General features: G+C 34.1%; 2 protein-coding genes across 4 annotated transcripts; both read left to right on the plus strand.

Moving 5' to 3' along the window:
- The first annotated feature begins 1604 nt into the window (after positions 1-1604).
- LOC145029529 (putative protein phosphatase 2C 60) lies at positions 1605-5211 on the plus strand. 2 transcript variants are annotated; one of them, XM_078978041.1, is made up of 11 exons: positions 1605-1718; positions 2372-2502; positions 2708-2771; positions 2928-3036; positions 3128-3281; positions 3421-3546; positions 3631-3754; positions 3864-3940; positions 4044-4096; positions 4400-4454; positions 4836-5211. In XM_078978041.1, the coding sequence occupies exons 2-11, from the start codon at positions 2386-2388 to the stop codon at positions 5043-5045; spliced, it is 1089 nt and encodes a 362-aa protein (XP_078834167.1). In that variant the 5' UTR covers positions 1605-1718; positions 2372-2385; the 3' UTR covers positions 5046-5211. The 2 variants fall into 2 exon arrangements, with proteins under 2 accessions (XP_078834167.1, XP_078834172.1); XM_078978046.1 differs by lacking the exon at positions 1605-1718 and adding an exon at positions 1745-1886.
- A 3628-nt stretch (positions 5212-8839) lies between these two features.
- On the plus strand, positions 8840-12110 carry LOC145029547 (chaperone protein dnaJ 8, chloroplastic-like). 2 transcript variants are annotated; one of them, XM_078978060.1, is made up of 3 exons: positions 8840-9372; positions 9648-9716; positions 11705-12110. In XM_078978060.1, the coding sequence occupies exons 1-3, from the start codon at positions 9130-9132 to the stop codon at positions 11828-11830; spliced, it is 438 nt and encodes a 145-aa protein (XP_078834186.1). In that variant the 5' UTR covers positions 8840-9129; the 3' UTR covers positions 11831-12110. The 2 variants fall into 2 exon arrangements, with proteins under 2 accessions (XP_078834186.1, XP_078834182.1); XM_078978056.1 differs by having other exon boundaries at positions 8841-9372; positions 11657-12110.
- Positions 12111-18833: the final 6723 nt, after the last annotated feature.

Here is an 18833-nt window from a genome sequence, read left to right on the forward strand (position 1 = left end):
TTAAAAGAGCAGAAATTGCATCCAAAAGTTGTCTATGGTCGTTTGGGAATGTCTAGGGTTTAAACTGATCAAATAGGGAGTTTTTATATACGACCCAACAACAAAAACACATTTTTTTTTTAAAAACATGATCGTGTTTTAGGAAAAAACACAATCGTGTTTTTGCACAAAAGTACCGAAAATCCCCGTTTTTTTGCGTTTAATGGAGTACGATGCTATTTTGGACACTTTTCTCAAAACACAATCGTGTTTTATGGAAAAACATGATCATGTATGTCCTTTGAACTCTTGAAACTTGATTTTTGGCTTGAAAAAGTTTCGTAAGAGAAGCACGATCAAAAACAAGATCACATATCCGAAAACTCGATTGTGTAAACTCAAAAACACGCGTTTCCTATGTGAACTCTTCAGTTTCAGCAAATCTAACTCAAATTCCAGCTTCCTAATGTGTTTTAGGTCCTTTAACCTCCAAATATGCATCCAAGTTGCTTCTAAAGTACCGCTCCACTCGAAACATCTAAATATGACATAAAAACATGAGTAATATGTGAATTTTGACAAAATACATGAGTTGAACATCATTTAAACTAATTCACACAAAAATGCATAAAATGTGATACAAAATGATAATAAAAACTATAATAAAAGATGCATAAAATGACATCTATTAGGTCGTGACTATCCTGTCGTGGAGCTACCACGACGTGGCCAATAGGTGGTTACGATGTGATAGCTAGCTGTTGACTTTCATCGTTGACTTTTTGACCAAGTTGACTTTTGGTCAACTTGATGGTTTTTAGGGTGTAGACTTAGAGGGTATTTTTATATTGTTGGTTAGGTGATTCTTAGTACCAGTCTTCATTGTCATAGAGTTGTTTGTGTTAGTTTGTTCTTTGTGATGTGAGTCTTCTCACTATGTTACCAATGTCATAGTGGTGCACATGCTCGACTAACTGATTCTTATTTGCTGGTTTTTTATATGCATTTATTGAGTTGTTGATACTCTAGGACTGCTGATAATCCACAGGGTTGCTAATAAACCATAGGGATGTTATGAGACTACATGACTACTAATAGTCCCACGGTTGCTGATAATCCATAGTTGTTTATTATGTTGTGTTGTATGTGATACTTTAGGAACTCACTAAGCTTTGTGCTTATAGTTGTATATTTAAATGTGTTTTAGGAGCTTCAGATGATCGTGGAAAGGTGAATGCAATTGTACACACTCATCGACAGTTTTCGTGATTCTCATTTTATAATGCTCTGATTTTTAGGATACTTTTGATTTTCTTGACTTTGTTTTATGGAAACAATGTTTTTTACTTAATCTAAAAATGAAATATATGGTTGTGAAAAATGAGATGTTATATATCCACTTGTTTTCAAGATAAAAAAAAAGAATTCTAAAATGCAAAATAAATGATAATTTTTAAAATTTTAAAATATTAATTTCCTCCTTTAAAACAAAATAGAAAAAAAATTACAGTTCTCTTTTAACAGAGTTTTATATTTATATTTCTAATAGAGGCCCAATACATTCATACCACCCGGCCCAATACATTCCATTTTAATGCCGCGTCAACGATTTCATTATAACAAATTTTCGAACTATAAAAATACATTTGTAACTATCTATGCTCCCCCTACCCCACCCCCAAACCACCACCGGCGCCCATCGGAACACTGTCTACGGATGATCCGAATTTCTGCAAACCGTAAGTCTATCTCTAAATCTCTCTCAATACCTTTCATTCATCGTTCGAAGAAACGGTTCTCAATCTAATATCATGATTTGATTTTCGGTTCGCATGATATAATCATGCTCGTTATCCATCCCTCAATGTTTTAATTTTATTTTTCAATCATTGATCCATCAGTTATCGGTAGGGTTTTTTCTACAAGATTTATTTATTTGTGATTGGGACTAAGTATAGTTCGGTTATTGTTTCGTCAACCATGCAGCGCATTTATGATTTGTTTGTTGAATGAGTGATGTTGAGTGACGTGTGATGTGGTTAACTGTCTTCATTACACCATTTGTTGATTCAATTAAAAGAATTCGAGTGTATTAAATGAAATCTGGTTGTTTCAGTCTACAGTTTCGATTAGGCGTAAAATTCTAATGGACAGGTGTTTGAATCTGTGATTTCGTTTACCAATTCGAGTGTATTAATTGATGTTGTACGTTTGGTTTAAATCGTTATTTTTGTCCCTGTAGTATATGTGTTTTATCTGTACTTTTGGATTGTGTTAGTTTCTGATTCTTAATTGAGACAAGATACGATCAAATTTTATGCTCTCAGCATTCTGTTTCATATCTGATTTTCATTTTTATTCGTATTTTTGGTGATATTGCAACCTTCAACAGGAAGATAGATAGATATGGGAATATACCTAAGCACGCCTAAAACTGACAAGCTTTCTCAGGATGGTGAGAATGATACCCTAAAATATGGGGTGTCATCCATGCAGGGATGGCGTACATCAATGGAAGATGCTGTAAGTAGCTAATATGCACTATGATGTTCTAGTTATGTAAAACTATTGTTCATGTTGGACTATTGGAGATCATAAAGTCTCTAAGATGATGGAATGTTTTGGATACTCAAATGTCATTCTGTAATTTTTGGGCAATGTAAAATCTGTTTATTCACATGGATCACTCAGAATTTTGTCTGCCTTCTTGGTATGAGGTGTTCGGTAGCATGCTGCTTATCTTGATTTGGACTGTTCAACATCTTTCTTTGGTGTTTATGATGGCCATGGAGGTATGACTACAAGCTTTAACACACATGTATACTTATTTTATAATTCTTGATTTGATAACATCTTTACTACATTAACAGAGTTAGTATTTCAACGAATCTAATCAATGTGTTGTTTTCTTTTTGGGAAATTTCTCTACTAAGCCTTGTAGTTTGCAGGTCAGTCTGTCTCTAAGTTCTGTGCAAAGTATCTTCACCAACAACTGATGAAACATGAAGCTTATTCTACTGGTGATATTGGAACTGCTGCCCAAAAAGCTTTCCTCAGGTTACCTATTTTTTGTAATGTCAATAGCTGTTACACTTACACTGTTACACATCATGTCTATTTATGAAAACAAGTTTTCATTTTTATGTAGAATGGATGAGATGATGTGTGGGCAACGTGGGTGGAGAGAGTTATCTGTTTTGGGAGACAAAAAAGATCAATTAAGTGGGAGGGTGGAAGGGTTAATTGGTTCACCTAAAAGTGGTGAAGCAAAAGGTCAACATGATGATTGGTCTATTGAGGAGGTACTTTAAATGTTCAAATACTGAATCCATTAAAACCAACATGTTATAATCTTAAAATCTTTAACCATGGAAGATAAATTTTACTGTTGTTATAGTATGTTGCTATTATAGGTCATATATTGTTTTTCTAATGATTCAGGGGCCACACTCTAACTATGAAGGACCACAATGTGGTAGCACTGCTTGTGTGGCAATCATCCGTAACAACCAACTTGTTGTAGCTAATTCGGGTGATTCTCGTTGTGTGATATCTCGTAAGGGTCAGGTAATTAATTTATATATTTGTATTTTTTTTAAATATATGAATCATGGAACTTGCGGATAAGAATGGGTTTAATCTTATACACAGGCATATAATTTGTCAAAAGACCATAAGCCTGATCTTGATGCTGAAAAAGAAAGGATATCAAAAGCTGGTGGTTTTATTCACTGTGGTCGAGTTAATGGGACTCTAAACTTAACTAGGGCTATTGGTACTTTTCATACATTGATTTTTATTTTATATAATTATTTTCTAAAAGAGTTATTGTATGATTGTATCCTGTATTGGTCTTTGTTGTTCTTACTTCATCGTATGTTCAGGGGACATGGAACTGAAGAAGGATAAATCACTGCCTGCTGAAAAGCAAATTCTTACTGCTAATCCTGATATAAACACAGTGCGTAAAAGCATTTTAAATGCTTTTTTTTTTTATCTAATATTTTCCTTATTTACATTTTTTCTGGAATTTTATAAGTTGCTTGTTGATGCCCTTTGATTAGGTTGAGCTTTGTGAGGATGATGATTTTCTTGTTATTGCTTGTGATGGAATATGGTAAGTTTTTCAATCTTGCTTTTGGTCATTATATATTTACTCTAGAATGACATTACAGTTTTAACTAAATATGACTGGCTTACATTATATGTCATGTGACTATGTGTTTTTTAATTTTCACCGTGTTTAGTTCAAAAATTGAAACCTTTTTCTGTTTTGGTCCTGGAACATTGAAATAAGGACAAAATTTGAAAACCCATTTTAACTTTGGACTAAACACAGTAAAAATCAGAAAGCACGAGGACCATTTTTGTAATTTACTCTAGAATGCTGAAATTTTGTTTTTTTTTTCTCTGTTTACAGGGATTGCATGTCAAGCCAACAACTAGTGGATTTTGTACGTGAGCAAATAAAAACTGTACGTCCATTTCTACTTCGCACTTGACAGTTTATTATTGATCCTACAATCTTGTGGGGCCCCTCCGTTACACAGGACAAAACAGAACAGGACATGACAGTCTTGTATTGTGTTTGGCATGTATTAGACTGATGTCACCCAAACAGGATTTGATTCGCTCTTGATATGTTTGTGCAAAAGACGTAAATGCCCTCGTCATCCTCTTGATCAAAATTTTCCTTAAAAAGCTTGACGAGTCCCGTCCCTTGCAAAAGATGTAAATAGTTAAATACCATTTTCATTATGATTATCGAAGATAGCATTAGACTCTCGTGAAAAAGATGGAAACGCCCTCATGAATCTTGATAATGGTAAACCTAACAAGACTAAATTGATACACAGGAAAGTAAGCTGTCGGTGGTGTGTGAGAAGGTATTCGACAGGTGTCTGGCACCTACCTCTGGTGGTGAAGGATGTGACAACATGACAATGGTTTTGGTGCAGTTTAAAACTTGCCCAAAGCCTGGCCCGGGTCCATCTACTTCTCAAAAGAAGTCCCCTGATCAAGACTCTGTCTCATCTGACTGCAAAGACAAACCTGGTTCAAACTAGCGGTGATACTTTTTTTTTTTTTTCTTTTTTAATTCATCACCACCGTTTTATAGAAATACATAATATTCTTTTATATCCATAGGAAACATCGCTCAATTCATGTACAAATTGTTTTCTTCTTATTGAATTGGCCCATGGTATTTGAGACACCATTTGTTGATTTGAATTTTGCTCATGATAATCACAGATAATGTGACAGCCTCGAATTCAAATTCTACGCTTGTATTTCACAAAATGGTTGTTGCTAGATGTGTTTGCTAGCATATATATTTCATTATTTTGCATCTAGTTGAGTACTAATTGACCCAAGAGAACCATGTTTGCTACCAGCCATGTTGACAATAATAATAAAAAAACAAATAAAAACCCCAAGCCAGAGTAGATAGCAAATACGAGATGGATGCAAAATGCAATCAACAATCAAATACAAGACTAGAGAACAGTTGGCAAATGGGTACAAGTGAAACTGTTGGCTCAACATGAAACCTTCTTCAATCAACAAATCGAAAAACTGTGAATTGATGTGTGCACTGGTACCATGAAGATTGGGTGCCAAAACATGACCAGGGCTTTACTATCATAGAAAGGCTTACTTACAACTTACAACGAAAGAAAAAAAGAAACTAATACATAAGAAACAACTAGGGTAAAACATATCTAAGAAAATGACTCATAAACTTGAGATCAATGACGGCTACCCATTTTTATTTTTCAAAGAAATTTTCACTACATCCATGGTGACCCCTACCAGTTATATGAGTTTTCAAATACCTACTTATATACCTACTTGACATCATACAAAAACCGACCCTGCAAATCCCATCAGAATGGAGTAGGGGTGATGGAGAAATCAACAGTCAGGTATCGCTAGACTGAAGATCGACCGAGTCACTAAGATGACCTTTGACATGTGCAAAACGTAAACATACAAAAGGGCAACGGGGGAGTAAGTGGTATACAGCAGGGCAACAATTCCTGAATAATCAGTCAGATAACATAAGTGCATGAAATCGTCATCAACAGATAAAGATCAAACCGCCCTATAGAGTTCATGTCCTTAATAACAGCAAGTTCCTCTATATCAAGCCTCATGCTATCCCCTAATTTCCTCTTCAGAGGTCCGCTTTTCCTCTTCCCATCAATCCTAATTGACTCTACCCTTTTTATTGTCACTGATGGTAACCTCCTTATGACATGTCCAAACCATCTTGAACGTCCTTTCCTCAATTAACGAGTTCCTTATAACTACATTCGATATCCTATCCAACAAACTTCTACCACAAGTCCACCTTACTATCTTCTTACTTGACATCATGTGTACTTGTAAAATAATATCTAACTTTCTGAAAATGATTCTTATCTACCTATATGGTATGTGTACAACCACTTAAACTAGCAAATGAGAATTCAATTTAGGAAGTGATGTTCTTTCATTAAGTACATATGATGTCATATAGATAAACAATAAGCCATACTAGTTTTAACATCTGCTAAACCGGAAATAGGTGGGCATAGTGGTCGTAGATGAAATTTTATTTTGATTGTGTGGCTTTCATCAACCGAAATAAAATATAGTGGCTAAGTCGCAAAATGGTCATGGTATAGTGGCTTTTATGTACATTGCCCTAAACTTAAATAGGCTAAATAAATGCTAAACTTAAAACTATGCAAAATATATATAGTTTTAACGGATGGAAGAAGTTAAAAGTTTCTCTTTGTTTGTGGCTTCGTGGTGTTATATGTTATGTGGGGTTGTGCATGATTCGGTCCAAACTCAATAAATTGGTTTAAAAAAGGCCATGCTTAACAAAATTTGAGCCTTTCATATGTTTGTTGATATGTTGTTTTGCAATAAATTAAATAAATAAAAGAACCAATGTTGGGTTTGAAGGATGTGTTGGTTATTGTGTGTAAGTTGTGTCTGTTAATGCTGATGCATAAGAAATGGTAGATTTTGGTGTGAATGCTTTTGTTGATTTGATTAAAAAATGATCCTGCAATGTAATGTGGCCATGACTTCCTATCACGTGGGGAAGCCGCATCGCCCCCGTATGTTGACCTTTGTTGACCAGCTCTTTATGTTTGCTAAACATATTCCTCTTTTTATTTTCGTCGAACCAACACTGAAAATATAGAAGTTGATACAGTTTTCTTCGGTTATTGCTTCTTTCCAAAGAGATAAGTCATATATTAAGATACAATTTCATCATTTACCTTTATTTGATCCTAATTTGTGTTTAGGGCTTGATGAATTTGAGAATTTGTTATAAATGTAAAGCACGTATAATACCATTATTTGGTAATGTGTTTAACAACTAATATGTAAAATTTCATAAAATCTTAACCTAGTTGTTATTAACTTATTATATATTTATAATTTTAAGTTACGGTTTGAAGTTAAAGTCTATATCTTCAAATATGTATTGTATTTGTGTATGGAGTTGTTTATAGAAATTATGAAAATTTATGCCTAAATTGGAATTATAAATTGGGTGATATAACTCACAGTTAGTGACTATCGTATTATACTCTAGTAAAGTGATGTTAACATGAACATGAAATAAAATCACATATCGGAAGTATGTTGCTATATGTGAAAGTATAGTATTATAACTAGTAAAATGGTATCATATTTTATTTAAGTATTTGATAATCAAAATGGTTGATTCATGTTTTGAACTATATGGCAACACTTAAACATGTAAAATCGTAACCAAAGGGACCATTATGACGTATGGTTTCCACCTGAAACAAAAGAGGAACGTTTTTAATAAAATTATCATTTTTTTCGTAATATATGAGAGTCTTTTTAAATAAATAAAAATAAATAATCAGAACCATAAGAAATCTCATTTCGTATCATAAATTTGTCTCGCATTGTGCCCTTTACAAGATATATTATGATTATACTATGCAAAGAATAAACAAGATAACTTTTAAACCTCCAACCATCCAATGCTTTTATGATGTTTTCTGATAATAATGTTCATGGATCAATAAATTGAGAGATCTCATAAATTAATGGGTTTATTACCGTTTCACAAAGGAAATCAAGGGGTATTTTGGTCGTTTACATGGCTTTGATTATCTTATGATCTATTTGACAACAAAATTCGATAAAATTGTTTATCCAAAATGAAAAGAATATGATGTTCAAACTTTAGCATGTCCAATGTTTGGTTAATATATGAACAATAGTTTATCATCCTAGTGATGTACCTTAAATGGGTTTGACATGGTCATCCAGTAGAAGTGCACATAAAAACTATCTGGTATGGATCCAATCCGATCAAAAGTTCAAAAATGGATTTCGACCAAATCGGATTAGATAATCTTATCCACGAGATCCTCACTGGATCATGAATCCTGACCCAAAAATTGGATTGACACCCGAATCGTAAACCGGTTTATCGAGAATCCGTATCCAAAATCATACCCAAAACTGAATTCAAACCGGATCGGATTCTATGTGACATCATTTCAACCGGATGGATTCAAATCTAGATTGGATTTGTCAAAAACGCACCTCTAGCATCTTGACATACGACTTACCATTTTTACCCGAAAGAAACAATAGCAAGCTACATGAAAAAGCATATACGATTACTTGTTAATTATTACACCTTATCTTTTAACAAAATATATGGCAATACAAATATACATCAGTACGCTACTTCAAACCACCAATCACGAATAGACACGTCATCCTTAAGCATCTCTGATCTGACCACGACGGATAATGACCTCCCAAGTCCCAAGCAGCCTATCTCTCTCTATTATATTATACTTGAATATATAAATGCCTCTATTATGTCTCTGTATACATTGAAACGATGCTTTGTCTTCTCCATTGATGACCATTTCTTCACTCAACAATCGACTTCCTTCACACAAGATTACAAAATTCATATGGCGACTTTCAACACGTGTCAAGTTTGATCGCTATTTCATAGTTTCCCATACACATTTAACATACGCGCGTACCGACTATTAATTATATATATAGATCGATCTATTTCACAAAGGACTAATTTGATTTCCTTTGAAGTTAGCTTAGCTTTACAACAGATATAATACAGTGCTAATGGCGTCTGTGGCTGGAGTTATCAACGGTTGCGTTTCATCTTCCACTTCATCTTCATCGTCGTGGGGGAAACTGAAGAAATCTCACGAGAAGATGACGACGACGACGAGTGCTGGTAAGAGGTTTCGAGTTAGCTGTGCTTTTACGAGTTCTCTAGCTTCAGATCCATATAAAATATTGAGGATTCATCCTGGTGCTTCTGAATCTGAGATAAAAAAAGCTTTCAGACAGCTTGCTTTGAAGGTATTAATTAATTTCTTCAACTAGTGATTGCAGAACCTTCCGATTGATAGATCTTCCTCTTCCTAATTTTTTGAAGGCAGTAGTTTATTGACCGAATAGATGCTAATTTTAGTTTATCAATTGCACTGATCGCACAAAAATACTATCACAACTCAAGGATTTAAAATTGGAGTTGCCATTTTTGTCGGTGCAGATTTTAGTATGATTTTCGCTCAATTAAATTATGAATCTGATCAAATTTCTATTCTCTTTGATCGAAACTCTTATTGTTCTAGTATCATCCGGACGTTTGCAAAGGAAGCGATTGTGGAATCCAATTTCAAGAAATTAACGAAGCATATGATGTAAGTTTACTCTTGATTCCACACTTTATTAAACATTAAAAATATGAACTGTTGTTTTAAAACTCTGCAATTTAATTTAATAACCAATATAATTCGAAACTATAAATATAAAAAATTAAATCAGAAATTGCAAAATGTTATGCACCCAATTTCGCAATCTAGTTTTATTTTATTTAAGTTTCTGTTAAATAAAAATGGTAATAAATTATCGCAGAAATACCAGTAATCGAATATGGATATCAGAAGGCATATTCTTATCATTATCTCATATGCTAAAATTATTGCACATTTCAGTTATCAACTTATCATTTTGAAGTTTGTCTTGAATAAATTTATATTTAATTAGTCTGTTATTAATGTGTGCAATATACTATTAATTTATATTTTATAAATAATAATATAGTTATAATTTATTATTATATAAATGATTGTATTGCCTTAGAAATTTTAATTATGTATATTTTTCAGGAACGTATTTTCAAATAAAAATTTAAGAGATCGTTCTTTTATTTGGTATCTACATTTCAAGATACATTACAAGCTTATATATTTATAATCAAATCACATAAGCAACATATAAAGTATATATTATTTATTTTATAATGATCATGTCTTTTAGTCCATTTAAACATATATTTTAATTTTAAGTTTATAATAAAAAAAGGACTTATTATTCGAATTTTTATTTATTGATTATCAGGTCCTTTATTTAATGTCAGTAGTTTGAAATGTGTTATGAATTCGTAATCAAATAATTAAGTTGTTATTTAATTTTTTATTTCGTTACCAGTTTTTTGTTTGACATGATCAATAATTTACTTTGTTCAAGTATTTGATTAAAAATGTTAAAACAACACTAATGTTTTTTTTTTTTTTGTCTATTTCACCTTTTATAAATAATAAAAATGGCAGATGTGACATTAACAAATTATTTTGTCCAGGATTTTTTTTAACAATCAATACAATAGACAATAGTACTTTCTTTTTTCACCTTTTAGTGATTGTTAATTGATATGATTGATTAAAACATGATAAATAAGTTTTTGTTCAAGTTTTTAATTCTATATATTTTTATGTTTTTTTGAGATATTTAACCAAACAGTTCATACAAATTTTCTTTTTAAAAAAAATAGTCATATAATAGAAAATCATAAAAATGGTTATATAGAAAACAAATTACAAAAACATCCTCTAATATACCAAAAAGTCCCTATGAAAATTGTATTTTACAGATGGTCTTTTTGTTTTACAAATTTACAGAAATGGTCCTTCTCTATTAGTAAATTTATAGAAATGGTTCCTATGTTTCATAAAACTACAGAAATGGTTCCTACCTATTATCAAATTTACAGTATTGGTCCCTATGTTTCACAAAATTATAAAAACATGCCCTGCTTTTTGCAAAAATACAGAAATAATCCTTAACCTTAAGCAAATATACAGAAATTGTCCCGACATTTCATAAAGTTATAGAAATCGTTACTTTCTAATAGTCTATATGTAAGATAACATTTGAAAATATGCTGAAAATATAAGATTGAATAAATTACTGAAATCATCCTTATGGTTTGGTCAAAAGTGCACGTTTGGTCCCTTTTTTTTTTTTTTTTTTTTTTTTGCATTCGGATCGTCCATCTGGTTTGATTTTGTTGTGTTTTTCGTCCCCACGGTTTGGTCAAAATTGCATGTTTGATCCCTAATTTTATATATGTAACAGACGAAAAACACAATAAAATCAAACCATAGGGATGATCTGAGTGCAAAAAAAAATATATATTATGGACCAAACTTGCAATTTTAACCAAACCATAAGGATGATTCTAATAACTCACTCTATAAGATTAATACCCTCATGGTAACATGTATGTCATCCCATTGGTTTAAACTATGAGGGACAACAATATAATTTTTGTATTTTAATAATATTTACATATGAACAGATAGTAATGAATAATTTAAGGGGTGAAATGACTGTAGAAGAAACACAGGATGAACCGTTGGATGAGACGATGAGAGGAATGGAGGACCCTGATTGGGACATGTGGGAGGAATGGATGGGTTGGGAAGGAGCGGGTATACGTGATTACTCCTCACACATTAATCCTTACATCTAATTTTTTTTAATTCATCTCCCTAAACTTATTTCTTTTCACATTCTTTCTTCTTGTGTAAGGGAAACTAAATATGCATGTATATATTTAGAAAAGAATTGTAAATTTTAATATATTCGTTATGATAATATATACATGTATAATTATAATTCCTAGATCCATTGTTGGTTTTGTGTACAAAAAATGGTGTATGGGTCGTACCATTGGAGCCTCGTTTGTATCATGTGATACATGTATAATTATAATTCCTAGATACATTAATATATTAAAATCTAATGTGATACATGAATTCTCATGTGTGTTTTTGGCATTGTATCATGTGATGACCAAAATACATGTTTTGATATTGAATTAAAATACTTTGATAGGTTATATTTATTATTATATTTATTGTAACAATTTTAACTTATTTATGAAGTTTAGAGGTTGAGGTTTTTTATATAAGAATTAAAATACTTTGATAGGTTACATTTATTGTAACAATTTTAACTTATTTATGAAGTTTAAAGACAGATTGAGGTTTGTATTTTATATTGTCCTAGGACATAAGTTGTTTGTTTAAGGGTAATAGGGTATATCTTGAAGATGTAACAATCAATTCAAGAAACAATATTAAATCTAATGAGATCCACCATGCTCTCATTGTGAAGAAAACAATATAAGAAATGTGTATTATGTCTTATAGGCTTTCAAATATGTTCTTTTTGACATATTTATATGTAGTCAAAAGACACTTAATAACTACCAACCGGTTTCAATTATCCGATAAACTATCAAAAGTTGTTAAGCATCAATTAATATATTAATTGATTAATTAACAAAAATTAGTTTTGGATTTAATTTAAAATATATATTAACTAGTCAAAAAAAAAAAAAAAAAAAAAAAAAAAAAAAATCCCTAAGGCCCAATACATATATCTTTGACCATTAATATATTAAATCAAAACCTAATTTAGCTAGTCCAAATGTAATTCGACTTGCCCAACACTACGATCCAAGTTTAGTTTAACTCATTACTTTATCCATTTGATAATTAAATGGGTAAAGTCATATAAGGCTAGGAAAGGTTCATTTTCTTCCTATTTACACAAATTTATGCACCACTAATGTTATTGATTTTTGGGTGTGTTGGACTTACGTTAATGGACATTGACAATATACAAAATTCTTTGGTTGACATGTTATTTTTCTTACACAGTATTGTAGTTTTAGGCTCTCTCACTTCATGTCCACAAAGTTTGTAACATCCCGTTGATGAGACAATTTCAATTTTAACTCTATTTATGAAGGAATATTGCATTTGAGCCCCTGTGCATGATAAAGATTGCAAAATGGCCCATAGTGACATTTTGGTAATTTTGGTCGAAGCTTAGTACGATGGGCGTACGCTTCATACGCAAGGCGTACATGTGAGAGCGTAGTACATTGGGCGTACATCGCATACGTAGGACATACGTGCGAGGGTTTCAAACCCTAAAATTTAGGGTTTGGACCCTATTGAAACATCTTTATGGTTCTAAGACCTTCACCCTCATCAGCCTCCACCTAAAAATCGTCCCTCTAACTAACCCTAAGTGTGAAGAGTGCACCTTGAGCTCATTTGTGTGTTTTTGTGATGTTCTTGAAGAAGAAGAAAGTGGTAAAAGGATATTGGAGCTTGGAAGAAGTTTGGATTTAGGATTCTCACCTTGCTAGCAACCTTTAGGAGGTAAAAAGCTCCTAGCTTGATTATCCTTTCTTATAGATCTAGATATTCCTTCATTTAGGGCATTTTTGATCTCAACCTTTGTGATTCTTGAGCATGGCATGCTCTTGATCTACTAAGTCATCCTTTCAGACCCAATGAGGGGTCTTGAGTCATAAAAATGAGATCTCGATGCTTAGTTCTTCCCCATGCATGCTCTAGAAGGTCTCTAGGTGTTAAGATGTTAGGATTGTTTGTATTAAGCACTTAATGGGCATGCAAAGTCATAAAGTTTGAAACTTTATAACTCCCAGTGATATTTTGTCCTTGGATTTGCATTTGGACGTAAAAAGTCGAAATATTAAGTTGTTCAGTGGTTAAGATGGAAAAGTGTTACGTACGATAGGCATACCAAATGGTACGCTGCACTTACACAGGTTGAGCCTCGATGCCTCGGACCACAAGTACGCCCCGCGTACAAGGCCTTAGTTGACTCGGTAGAGTTGTTGATTTTGTCCAGTTTTGACCAAAGGTATTTTGGGAAAATTGTTATCAATTTAGAATAGGAAAATCTTTTTATATTTAGGAGTCAGATAGAGCCAGTTGTCGGAGTAGGGACTTATTTAGACTACATTCAGACTGAGAAGTGAGTTTTCCTCATTGTACCCATAGGTTGAAGGCACCAATGTCGGCCCACTAGATTTATTTATCTTGGTTAGGATAGTGTTATGCTAGTTTGTAGTTGTTTATAAACCCGTATGATTATCTGTATTTGTTGGCTATGTGTTTATGTTTATTTGTTTCATATGTAGACATATTGTGTTGGGTTGAGGCAGTTATGTTTTGTGCTAGTAATAATCGCATCTTATGCAAATAATGGATTATACTTCAACATAAAGATGAAACAAGCAAGTATTTATATGATAAATAAATTTTGACTTGTATTCCCCCCCCCCCCCCCCCCCCCACCTAAAACATGAAAAACTCGAAAATATGGGGGTATGAACTCACCTTAAGTGGATTTGTGGGTTGTTTGAGAAGATGGTGTGAAGATTTCCAAGCCTAAACACTTGAATAGGTTAACGAACTCTTTGAAGATGATATTACCCTAAGAGTTTTAACACATAATTATATTTGTGTAAATATAATGAAACTAACATAAAAGTGTATAAATACACTAGATTTTGAAGGAATACTTACCAAAATCTAAGAACACACTTGAAGAATTTTGAACTTGGAAGATTTTGGCTTTCTTTTTTAGAGAGTTTGGAGTTAACTGGAAGTTGTAAAGGGAAATGGTGGATGATTTAGGGGTGATATCGTTCATTATAATAAGGATAAGTGATATAACTTTTGCATAGTTACCTGTTGGATAATATATATTTATTTATTGGAGGTTTGCTTGGGATACTGCCAAATTTTGCATGGGAAATGGGTGAATACATCAAGTCCTAAAGTCAAACTCCTATTTTCTCTTTATTACCACCGATATCACTTTAGGAATGAATCAATGTGGTGATTTCGGCCAAGGTATGATCGAAATTACCTTGCACCCTTTGTGATTTCGGTCCTAACTCCCCCACAAATGTGTTTTCGGTCTTAGTGGTTTGGATCTTAGGGGTTTTTCAGCCTAGGGGTGTTGTAGGTTGGTGATTTCGGCCTCCTCACAACCGATATCTCAAGGTGGGTGGGTACTAGGCCAAAAACTATAAAGCAATGTTTTTAAATTCATGATTTACGTTCCAGCTATCTAGCTTTGCTTGACCTCTTAGTGTTTACTACAAACATGATTTTCAAAGTATGCATATATATATATATATATATATATATATATATATATATATATATATATATATATATATATATACTTATACAAATAATGCCCCTTTGGCCTTCAAAATTTTATTGCTATAGAATGCGTTGTGAATTCACTTATACAATGTTATAATTTAACTCTTGCTTGTTACAAAATTTTCCATTTGTCACATCATCCCCCCGTTAGTGGGAATTTCGTCCCAAAATTAGCATCTTGGATGGCTCCTTGCAACTATAGGAAAAGTTGTAGGTACTTTTGTTTCATCTAGTCTTCTTGCAACTATAGGAAAAGTTGTAGGTACTTTTGCTTGGGATACTACCAAATTTTGCATGGGAAATGGGTGAATACATCAAGTCCTAAAGTCAAACTCCTCTTTTCTCTTTATTACCACCGATATCACTTTAGGAATGAATCAATGTGGTGATTTCGGCCAAGGTATGATCGAAATTACCTTGCACCCTTTGTGATTTCGGTCCTAACTCCCCCACAAAGGTGTTTTCGGTCTTAGTGGTTTGGATCTTAGGGGTTTTCAGCCTAGGGGTGTTGTAGGTTGGTGATTTCGGCCTCCTCACAACCGATATCTCAAGGTAGGTGGGTACTAGGCCAAAAACTATAAAGCAATGTTTTTAAATTCATGATTTACGTTCCAGCTATCTAGCTTTGCTTGACCTCTTAGTGTTTACTACAAACATGATTTTCAAAGTATGCATATATATATATATATATATATATATATATATATATATATATATATATATATATATATATATATATATATACTTATACAAATAATGCCCCTTTGGCCTTCAAAATTTTATTGCTATAGAATGCGTTGTGAATTCACTTATACAATGTTATAATTTAACTCTTGCTTGTTCCAAAATTTTCCATTTGTCACATCATCCCCCCGTTAGTGGGAATTTCGTCCCAAAATTAGCATCTTAGATGGCTCCTTGCAACTATAGGAAAAGTTGTAGGTACTTTTGTTTCATCTAGTCTTCTCGCACCCAAGTGAATTTAGGCCCTAGCTTGGCGTTCCAGCGGACCTTCACTATTGGTATACGAATTTGTTTCATTCTCTTGATCTCCATGTCATTTATTTCCATAGGTTCCTCTACGAAGTGTACGTTCTCATTTTTCTCGATCTCGTCAAGTGGGAGTACAAGTGTTTCATCGGACAGACACTTCTTTAGGTTGGACACGTGGAAGACGGAATGTACATTGTTGAGTTCTTGTGGTATACGTAACTTGTAAGCCATCAGGCCGATTCTAGCAAGGATTTTGAATGGCCCGATGTACCTTGGATTTAGATTCCCACGTCTTCCAAAACATATCATTCCCTTTCAGGGAGATACCTTCATTAGTACGTGGTCACCAACCTGGAACTCTAAGGGTTTTCGTCACTTATCTGCATAACTTTTTTGGGGATCTCGGGATGGCTTTAATCGTTTGCGGATCTGAATGAACTTCTCCATAGTTTCCCTTATGATCTCCGGGCCAATGAGAGTGCTATTAGATACTTTCCCCCTTGCTAGTTGTGTGTCGCTCACCTCAGCCCAGCATATAGGCGATCTGCACTTACGTCCGTAGAGGGCTTCGAATAGCACAACCTTGATGCTAGTGTGATAGCTGTTATTGTATGAGAATTCGGCGAAGGGTAGGTGGGTATCCCAGTCCTTACTAAAGTCTATCACACATGATCTCAGCATGTCTTCCATCATCTGAATAGTCCTTTCACTTTGACCGTTTGTTTGAGGGTGGTAAGTTGCACTCATGTCGAGTTTGGTTCCCAAGGAATTTTCTAGTGACTGCCAGAACCGTAAGATGAACCAACTATCTTTGTTGAAGATGATAGATATTGGCACCCCATGTAGTCACACGATTTCTCTAACATACGTACTAGTTAACTTCTCCATCTTGTTGGTCTCCTTTATTGGTAGGAAGTATGCTGATTTGGTTAATTTGTCAACGATCACCCAGATTGTTTCAAGTCCACCCGTTATCTTGAGTAGCTTGGTTATGAAGTACATGGTTATCCGCTCCTAATTCCACTCGGGTATGTCCGGTTGCTAGAGCAAACTCGAGGGCTTTTGATATTCTACCTTGACTTTGACGCAAGTTAGGCACTTGCCCACATAGGTAGCGATCTTTGCTTTCATGTTCAACCACCAATAAAGTTTCTTGAGGTCCAATACATCTTGTCTAAACCAGGACGAACAGAGTATTTTGTCTTGTGAGCCTCATTCATGACAACGTCTTTGTACCCGCCAAACTTCGGTATCCAGATGCGATTCATGAGATAGTAAGCTCTGTCATCCTTAACTTAAAATTTTTATCCATTCCCCGCAAGGCCTCCCCTACGATGTTCTCGTGTTTTAATACCTCTTGTTGCGCCTCCTTGATTCGTGTGGAAAGGTGGGAATGGATGATCATAGTTAACGATTTTACTTGGCGGACCAAGTATTCCTTCCGACTTAGGGTGTCTGCTATTATGTTGGCTTTGCCCGGGTGATAACGGATTTCACACTCATAGCCATTTAGTAGCTCAACCCGTCATTATTGTCTCATGTTTAACTCATTTTGATTGAGGATGTGTTGTAGGCTCTTATGATCTGTGAAGATGGTGCACTTAGTGTCGTATAGGTAGTGTTTCCAGATCTTTAGGGTAAACACTACTGCTCCTAGTTCGAGGTTGTGCGTGGTGTAATTGACCTCATGATCTTTGAGTTGTCTTGAGGCATAGACGATGACCTTACCTCATTACATGAGCACACATCCTAGGACCTGCTTAGATGCATTATAGTATACTACAAAGTATTCGGTCCCTTCTGGGAGGGACAAGATTGGAGCATCGCACAGGGCTTGTTTAAGCATTTGGAAGGTGGCTTCTTGTTTATTTATGCAGCTGAAAGTTATTCCCTTCTGTGTTAAGGTTGTGAGCAGGTTTGAGATATGAGAGAAGCTTTGTATGAATCTTCGGTAGTAGCCAGCAAGGCCCAAGAATTGGGGTATCTCCGTCGGTGTTCTTAGTGTTGCCCATTTTGCAATCGCCTTGACCTTAGAAGGGTCCATGTGTATCCCTTCTTCGCTGACTACGTACCCCAAGAAGTCTACCTTTCGGATCCAAAATTCGCATTTCAAGAATTTAGAATATAGCTTTTCGACCCTTAATGTCTCCAAGACTTGCCGTAGATGCTGACGGTGTTCCTCCTCGCTGCGTGAATAAACTAGTATGTCATCGATGAATACTATCACGAATTTATCTAGGTATGGCCGACACACACGATTCATTAAATCCATGTATACCATTGGCTCGTTGGTGAGACCGAAGGGCATCACTACAAACTCGTTGTGACCGTAGCGAGTTCTGAATGTTGTCTTAGGGACATCTTCCTCCTAAATCCGCAGCTGGTGATACCCCGACCTTAGATCAATCTTCAAAAAGTAGCTCGATCCTAGAAGTTATTTAAATAAGTCATCGATTAGAGTTAGGGGATAACGGTTCT

The sequence above is a fragment of the Lactuca saligna genome, chromosome 1 (genome assembly GCF_052625555.1).
Source record: "Lactuca saligna cultivar CGN05327 chromosome 1, ASM5262555v1, whole genome shotgun sequence".
Taxonomy (NCBI): domain Eukaryota; kingdom Viridiplantae; phylum Streptophyta; class Magnoliopsida; order Asterales; family Asteraceae; genus Lactuca; species Lactuca saligna.